Source organism: Opisthorchis viverrini (genome assembly GCF_000715545.1).
Source record: "Opisthorchis viverrini unplaced genomic scaffold opera_v5_152, whole genome shotgun sequence".
In the NCBI taxonomy this organism is placed as follows: domain Eukaryota; kingdom Metazoa; phylum Platyhelminthes; class Trematoda; order Opisthorchiida; family Opisthorchiidae; genus Opisthorchis; species Opisthorchis viverrini.
Window position 1 is genome coordinate 899,055 of NW_008751808.1, and position 9,651 is coordinate 908,705.

Here is a 9,651-nt window from a genome sequence, read left to right on the forward strand (position 1 = left end):
GCTAGCACTAAGTCCCTCCCCCGTCCACCTTTACTCTTTTGTTTACAATAAGGCTTTCGAATAAGTCATGGTTGTACGGCTGTGAAGCATCGGTTTTGAACACTGATGTCATGTTGTCGATGATGATGATGGTGATTGAACTCATCATGACAGAAATTCACATCGGTGTAGCGTAGCCTCCATAGAAGTGCTGTTTCGTTCATTTTGCTGCATACCTGACACTTATGTAGTGCTCTGCGCAATCCTTTCACACAGAAAACTCTTGTCGATGATGATGATGGTGATTGAACTCATCATGGCAGAAATTCACATCGGTTGCTTGTAGCCTCCATAGAAGTGCTGTTTCGTTCATTTTGCTGCATACCTGACACTTATGTAGTGCTCTGCGCAATCCTTTCACAGGATTCAGAAAACTCCGACATCTTTCACATACCTCGCAGTTCGCTGCCCCCTCGTGTCCAATTGGATTTGAACACGATCAAGCTCTTGGAACGTCTCTCATTGACGGACTTTGGCACGGAGGTACGTTGCTGGTCGCAGCCATTGTATCGGTGTGAACGTCCGCTCAAATTCATGAATTTGTGATGAATTCGGAAATAGTCCAATTTATTTTTCACTAAGGCCTTGAAAGATACTAGTTTGAAATGGAACAATTATGAGAAAATATGGTTGATTGAAGGTGTTTGTTATCAACGTTTCAGACACCCAGAATAGCCCTTTCGACTTAAGAACAACTTTAATACGCGATGCATGTCTTCCTTGTGAACAACGATGTGAATCTGGACCAGTTGGGGCTCAACTTGATGTTGACTATTTCCCTGATTGACACCCCTGTCTGATTGAAGGTGACTTACGTATTGGTCGTTGGCTTGTTCGCTGAGCTGGGCAATTTGGTTGCAAACGTTTCATCACCAATCGAGGTGACGTCATCAGTGCGTAGTTGTGCGTAGCGGTGAGTTAGTGGTTGTGGTGACTTACGTATTTTCATATGTGAACAAACTGCGTACGGCATACGGGTTCATTAGACTTCGCAATCTCCCCATGTCGTACAGTTTATGGGAACTGAAGGGTCTTGGCACTGTATCCTCATGAAATTCAGGTTATTCGCATCGTATCGAAACGGCATAGTCTTCAACTACTAATCGAGAGGCTGTGGGTTCGAATCTTTCTGCAGGTTTATGGGGTGTGCATTGCTGGCAATTTCCGACGGATTCAAAACAGTGGCAGTGATTCTAGACTTTTCAATAGGATTGACTTTACTTCGAAGACGAGATCCCTAACGAACTGTTCTGCATTGGACTCTCCCTTCAGGAACATTTACCCCAGATAACCAAATGTGTATTTCTTCAACAATTCTCTTTATTCTTTGTACAACATTATAGTTAGCAAATTGCGAGTGTAGATCCTGTGGCATAGTGACAATGAAATCAATTTGAAGTAAATCCATCATTCCGATGTTCTGTTTCGCCGCTGTTTTCCTTAAGACACGTCGTTTTTCACGCTGTCTTACACTACTGACCGCATACAGCACCATCATATGTTCTCGGTCAGCCAGACTGCTGCGGCGACGATATTGTCACCAGCGCCTGCTTCGAACTCTTAGGCTACTTTGCTACAGCTCCTGTCATTCACTGACTACCGGTACAAGGACATAGCTACCAAGGTCTTTCTATGCTGGTGCAGGGCCCCAAAGCGTTGGCGCTTTAAAGTTGGAACCCTGGGTTGCGCAGGGACGACCTGAATTGATCACTTTCATTCTTATCTACCCCACATTCTAGCTCATCTATCAGATGGTCCTAAAACTGCGGACAGATGCAGATTACAAAGAGCTCCGTATAACCGGACTCCTCTCATTTTATTCCACACAGTATTCATCATCATCATCGACAGTTTCACTGCTTCACACATTATTTGTCATCACACGGATTGTTGTGACTTGCTGAACGGTAGTGCAACTCTGTATCGGTCCCTTGGCTTCCTGCTCCGCCCACTATGGTATAGCAAAAGGCACGGTAGCCCTACACAGCCCTTTATGGAGACAAAGGAAAGTTATTACTACTGTATTTATAGCGCCGAGTCAAAGGGGCTTGACTCGGATTGGCTGGCATTCTGACCAATCAGGACATGCCTTCGTTTGGCCCGTATTCTGCACGTGACACATCCGTCCAAATGATGTGGTGTTCGGTTATTAGGGACGGCTGGCCTCCGAACACGGATCGTCTAGAAATTCTGTTACATTGGATTGCCAACTCATCTGATTGCTGTAAGTAAGGTTGGGCTCAAGATAGCTCGGTGGCTAATGCGCAAACTTTCCGACCGGAAATTCCGTGTTTTGAACCCAAATCCAGCATCTCGACTGCTGGCAGTATTTCAGCCGTCGTGTGTCACGGCAGCTAGATACTGGAAGGGTGTTACAGCTGAACGGTTGTCATTTTCGGGCTGGACTATTTCCCCTAAGAAAATCTTGAACTCCTCTATTCAGCAGTACATAAACTTGCTCTCACACCTGAAGACGGCAGCGGATGCGACTGAGGTTTTTTTATATGGGTTAAAAATATTCAGAACGGAAATTCATCCATCAGGGGGAAACGACCACGTAATCGTTGTAGTGTTGAACAGAACTTGGATGAGAAGTCGTGTTTGGATCATTCTGATGCTTTACGATGGTAATCTAGAATCTAGTTGGCTCGACATGATCGTGACAGATTGACCAGGATCCAGCAACCATGAATTGTCCGAACCAGCAACATCTCTTTGTGTTCATGCTGGGCACCTTATGTGTATCATTCGGCAAAGTGTAGTTAGAAGGCTTCTAGTCCCAGCCTACACTCTGCCTACTAACAGTTAACACTTGCTCAAATACGTTCTAAATTTTATACTCGCTTATATTACACACCACGGCCTTTTAGTGCGGCAAACGAACACAAGCACTGATGACAATCTGTTGGAATACCGACACTTGGCGTGCATTCATTAGTAGATGATCGGGTAGCTGTTCATCTGTTCGCCGGGCTTGGCTTACAAAGGTATCTTCACCATTCGGGGAGACATCAGTGCGGGGTTGGGTGGGTAGTTCCTATCTTCGCGTTTACGCACAAGGGAAGGATTACTCACCCTTGAATGGTGATAAAACGTTCGCAGGTTGACTCCTAAGCTCGGCAAACCGATCGAAACTCACCTGATTAACCACTACCACCAAGTACTAGTGTAAGCGAGACCCAGCACTTCGATTCCGTTTTTCCCTTAAGTTTTTGTTGCTCATCTGGTTGTGGGAAGTCGATATTATGAATGATTTCAAATGTGGGGAATGTCCCGTAGGTCTGCTAAGGTGACAGTCGTTGTTTTGAACGTCGCTCAACATAGTTGGCAGTCGATTAATTAATCGAACTTTTTTCTCTTCTCTCCCCGTGAATACTTAGAAATGTCTGGATATTTTGGAAGAAGCGATTCGCTACGCTGATCCTCTTTTGACAGACATTGCTTTCCAAGGTACAACGAAAAACGGACGGCTGTCACGAGCTACCGTAGCCCCTATGTACAGTCTTTTAGAAGCAATGGATCCTAACTACAGCTGCCCACTGGATGATGATGTACCAACTGTCGACCCTAGGTTGGCGGAGTGCATTGTGAATGGTGCTCCTGTCATCTGGGAGGGTTATTTTGTATCCCCACCGGGAAATGTTCCGATTGAACCAAAAGGAATTGAAAGACGAAAGAGCGGGGTCCGCAAATGATATCACTCGCACCAAGCTCTTAGCTAATGTAACTTTGTGAATAAAACGTAAAATACATGTGGCACATTTTCACTTTTATACATGAAAATCGTACGTTTAAGGACAGCGGTTTACGAAGTACTTCGCACCATTCATTCCTCTCATAAACATCGCGAAACCTTACTCCGCACTCCAGGTTCTGCGAACTTCAATCACATCGTTCTCGATACAATACTCTCTCGTCATAAGAAACAACTTGAGGGCATCTACCTTCGAGATAGTTTTAGTCGAAATTTGGGCCATAAACAAAAAGCGGATCCAACGGGGATGTGGAAACTCTTTCTACCCACCCTCAGATTATGCACCCTACGAACAAACGATGGTTAAGTGAATTCAGTGCCAATATCCAAGGAGCACAGAGCTGCACATATGCCCGCTTAATCTCTTCTCTCAGTACCAGGAAAAGGCTCTCACACGAACCCTGTTCAGTTGAGCAACAGATCTCAATAATTCCTTGAGGTACTCTGTGTTTTAAACTACACATGTTGCCCAAAAATCGTCATTTCGGCGAACGACAAAGAGGGGAATTCATCCGTAAAAACGCCCGATTACCACATAACAGGCTGAACTCATACCGACGTTCGTCCAATCACAAATCGCCTATTACTTTTTTATGTGAGTAGGGCTCAATCTATTTTGTTGCATGACCGGTCGAAAAGGCTATATACCCTTACGTTATCCGAGCGTCCCGAATGCGTACCACCCAGTCCTGGTGGGTGGTCTACTCTGGGTGCAGTGGCGACGCGATAATGAATACAGGAATGTTGTGCGGACATATACTCACAGGAGGCTCCCCAGGATCGCCTGTTGGGACTTCTATAGGCCCCTCTCGAGCTACCTTCCTCCCCACTCCCCTGGAAATAATTTATCACTAGAAATTTTAGCACCATCTTTGATGGGAACTGTTCATGACTTGCCTCCCAACATCACTCACGACGTTGCCGAAAACTCTTCAATCACCATAAACGAGAGCCTCAGACGAGTCTGGCGTCAAAAATAAATTCTTGTGCACCCATCTCAATGTCAGCTGACATTAACCTTGTGCAATACTGTGTATTAAGAAAACACTCCAATATTTTGAATATTGTCCTAACTGATACCGAAGGCAACCATTACGTTGTATATTCACAAAGAGGGAATTCATCCGAATCTCGGTTATGTCTGCCGTTCGGACCAATCAGAATGCGAACAGACTATTTAAAATTCACTCTGTCCTAGAATAATCCAAAAGCACATTGCTAAGGGAAGGTTGCTTGTGGAGTATAAAACAACGCTTGCGCATCCAGCTAACGAGTGCCGTGAATGCCCCTTTTCATGGACATTACGGGCACCGAGTGAAGTATACTTTCCATCAGCTGATATGAAAGACGGTAGTACCGAATAAGAATGCTAAGAATACATAATGATTCTGGGCTTTTCGGCAGAGATTGACCATAAGGAACGCGAACTAGGTCCAAACTTCGGTTTCCTTGCACAGATTGCTTGGGGCTTTCATTAAACCTTGTGCTATAGATGGAACTTTCGTAGACCCAACCGGATACAGAAATCGTTCATAGGAAAAATTGTATTGTCGACTTCAAATAGAGTGTATTCACAGCGCCAGCGATTTGCTAACAAGATTCATCCATCCGTAGGAAGACCTGTATAAACGAAGCAAGAATAAAACGATATTTGGGTTTACCAATGCGATGTCGGACTGCTTGCTTCCGCCTCTCCCTCTCATTTGAGGTTGCATCTCCGGTACCATTCGCAGCACCGCTTTTGGTATCTTCAGCTTTCGTGGGCTCTTCTGCTTTTTGCAGGTCGATGAATTTTTTGAACTCGGCAATGTCCTGGAGGCCGAGTTCAATTCGCGTCAGAGGACGACGGTGCATGATGATTCATGGATATGTAAAGCTGAAGAGGGGGAAAATTGAACAAGTAGGACAGATCTCATGACGTTAGAGGGTGCTATTAAGTTAAAATGACTCTCTGTGCATCCCGAGGCGAATTTCGAGTGTATAGAACGATGCCGGGTTGAAGTGGGGAAGATAACTCGGCTCGTCGTTGAAGCTGTATAAGTTATAAAAGTGGATTGCAAAATTCTAGGAAGCACGTACACGCAAACGTACATAACACCGCAACTACAAACATATTGAAATATAAAGTTTGAGGTGAAATAATCCACCTTCGAGAATCCGAGCGTACTTTAAGGAATCAGTCTACCGATCTACTGTGCAGCACTTTAATTATAGCGGCGGTAACATCCACGCAGACAGAATGGAGCTATGTTTATGTATAGACATATCCCAATCCTATTTGCCGGTCAACCTTGGTTTGCCCACTGAACACAATTGAACAACCACAGACGATTTGTGCGAAGCCGATTCCACGTGTAAAGCCCTGGCGACGTTGATCCTGGCGAATAATATCGGGAGGAACATGCCACCCAAACAAGGTACAACAACGAATGTCAACATCAATCACTTGTTTGTCATGGAGATATTGGCCTCAACTGCCAGATCCTCCTAGGTTCAACGTAGTCGCGCACTCTCAACATAGTACTATGCAAATGCTCCCAGAAGCCGTGCACTAGCGCACAAAATGGGTGGAATTCTATTAACTACATGGTTGATGACACTGCCGTCCTTCGGGTAGTCAGGCAGCTATTGATTCGAAAATAGAAAGCTTCATGTCGGTATGAATGCACATCGCATACATCTATAATGGTCCACACTTAATTTTTCTGGCACAATGGCCACCCAGAGTGACCTTAGTTTGGGATAGGCAATCTCTCTCGCAGGTGAACAACCCATAATGATCATACGAGCAAACAGTAATATACTTCTAGTTCTGAGAGTAATACAGTGGTACACCGAAGATAGTATGGCGCTATCGTGACTTTCGTTTGTAAGATCTAGAACATAGTAAATATCACCATATCAAATCCATCTTTAAGGGCCACGGATACAGTTGCCATAGTATAACTCAACAAAACCGTTAGGAAGCCAACACCTAAATGGGTGACTCAGCGGTCAGAGCGCTGACCGGAAGCTCCGTGGTTCGAACCCGACCTCTCTCTGTCGACTTACCCTGTCTAGGGTTGGGCAACTTGGCAGTATCCAAACCCTCATGCTCCCTTCGGGTAGCATGGCAGCTAGGCATCGAAAAGGTGTTACAGCTAAACGATTATCTACCTAAAGGACTTTAACTGGAATTGCACCAAATACTCGTCTGTGTCCAATCTTGCGCGCGACCTCACTGCAACTATTTTCACTCAGCTGAAGCCGTTCTGTCCAATAAGTGATAACCCTACTAACGGCTCAGTGGTTAGGGCGCGAATTCACTGACCAGAAGGTTCGTCATTCGAACCCGACCTCTGCATCTTGAATTGGGCGATTCGGCGGTATCCTAGCCCTCGCGCTTCCTTCGAGTGGCATGGCATCAAAAGGCACCGAAAGTGTGCTACGGCTGGACGATTATAATAACACTATTAACACATTATGCCGTACTGATCTCTCGATTGTGAAGTCATTAGCTATCATCGTCATTGACAATAACACCAGATGAGAACACTGATGGTTCACTGTCGTAAAACCATGTCAACTTATTTCAATAAAGCCTTGTAATGGAAGGAAGAAATTGGATAGGGAGGTGGACCTAGCGCTAGCCTACCACAAACTCCCAAGGTGCCTGTCCCTTCAACACTCAGCCATAGCTGTAGAAAACTATCTACCTCTGGTAAGACTAATCATCAAATTCATTATCAAAGGCAAAGTACCAGTGCTCAAACCATAACTCATTTGAAATCCTTGTCTTGAAAACAAGGATATAAAGGGATAGGAAAGGAACTTGGTGCTAGCCTGCCACAATCATTCCCAGGGGCCTTCACCTCCAGGCACTCATTCAGACAGTCTGGATAATAAGTGACAAGAACGACACCGACGTCAAAGCCCAGAAACGTATACCTCCTGGTTGAGTGAAACACCTCTCGATGAACTATCAGACTTCAGGCGAGGGGCGAGATGGCCCAAGTGGTTAGAGCGCGAATTTACTGACCGGAAGGTCTGTGGTTCAAACCCGACCTCTGCCTTCCAACTTCCCTGTCTAGGCTTGGGCAACCTGGCAGTATCGCAGCCCTCGTTCACCCTTCATGTGACATGGCAGTTAGGCACAGAAATGGTGCTACAGCTGAACGAGACTTCAGGTGAAGTGAGCTTTCGTGCGAATCGCGAATTTTAGTGGACCCAGACAGATTAAGAGATGGAGGAGCTGATAAACTGAGAATGCGTAGACTGTACCAGCTGGTACGCGCAACGAGCCATATGAACCTCCGGTGACTGAAACAATCGCTGATAACAACGGCTCGCCCATCTGTGTGATTACACTAAGGCCAATAGTATCCCAACAGATGACCTAAAAGAACTTTTGACCATGTGTTTTGATCCAGCACTCAAAACCATAGACGGATAGACGGCGTCACCATGGGGTCTCTTTTTGACCCATTGTTGGCTGATGTATTCATGTGAGAGTTTGGGGAACAGTAACTGAACTTTATACTGAGAAAATTTGCCATCCATGGACATTGCGTCGATGACATAGTTACCTTACCCCAAAATGGATTTAGTTCCAATGAGATTCCGACAAAATTCAACCAAGCCCACCCGAATATCAAATTCACTCTAGAGCCAAAAAGCCAGAAGGGGTTCTTAGACATTGAGATAACTAGAAAAAACGATGGTACCTCAGAGAACATTATTTAGGAAACTGGCCTGGAATGGACATTACGCCAATTTAGAGCTCTGTTCCCCTAAACCAGAAGAGCAACATTGTACGACACCTGGCCGATAGAACAATGAGAGCCAGCTTGGATAAAACTCTGAAAACCGGGGCATATTAATCCAAAACGGATACTTAGTTCGTTGTGAGCAAAACAACTACCCAGTAGAAAAGCGTTCAGCCTAGCTGCCATGCCACCCGAAGGAAGCACGAGGGCTGGGATGCTACCAGGTTGCCCAAGCCTAGACGGGAAGTCGAGAGGCGGAGGTAGGATTCGAACCACGGAATTTCCGGTCGATAAATTCGTGCTCTAACTACTTGGGCCATCTCGCCCCAGTAGGAAAAACACCGAAATTATTATCAATTGAGATTAAACTGGTCTACATCTGTTCACCTTTCAAACATGACCCAGCGGCTGAAATATCAGTTTCCAGACAGGTAACTAAACGGCTTACGCATTAGCAAGTCTACGGGTTACCTTCCGATCAAACCCTACGCCGACCATAAATTTGAAAGACAATTCGTTACATTCCTATGCTAGCTTCTGTGTGTACTCAATCGAATAGCCATGCAGGACATACTATATTGGTTGTACGAGGTGATTTCTTAATAAAAACCGTGAACACTACCCAGTTCGATTAACCTGAACAATCAGTGAGTTCGATTTCAGTCCAGCTGATAAGCAGTTGGTTGATTTCGATCATACGGTCGTTCTGAGTTCGAGATATCTCAGTTAATAAGGCGTAAAATCACTCATCAGAAAATCCATTGCTCGAACCAAGCCACCATTTCCACGGCTCCTGGGCAGTATGTCAGTCCTCGTGCTTCCTTCGAGTGGCACGGCATCCAGGCACCGAAATGTTACGGCTGAGCGCTACTGCCGTTTGCACCTTTCAGGAAGTGCACCGAGCATTGGAAAATTTCTCAACACCTACGCCGGGGGCAATTACAAAACCGAACAGACCCGCGACAACGTAGTGGTTGTTGTGGTTGCATCATCATCATCATCATCAATGACAGCAACATCAGTGTTGGCACTGAAGCTTCACTGCCGTACAACCATAAAGTTCGTCTAGTTATATATATATATATATACATATAATTGTATTAAAAGCCCTAC

At 45.2% G+C, this 9,651-nt stretch overlaps 1 protein-coding gene across 1 annotated transcript in view; it reads left to right on the plus strand.

Moving 5' to 3' along the window:
• T265_14173 (hypothetical protein) overlaps positions 1-3,874 on the plus strand; it is a gene marked incomplete at both ends in the record, with an annotated part of 15,213 nt that extends 11,339 nt beyond the window's left edge. Inside the window, 2 exons of the mRNA XM_009172358.1 lie at positions 403-522; positions 3,420-3,874. Coding sequence (XP_009170622.1) covers positions 403-522; positions 3,420-3,734 — 435 coding nt within the window. The remainder of the gene's footprint in view (positions 1-402; positions 523-3,419) is intronic.
• Positions 3,875-9,651: the final 5,777 nt, after the last annotated feature.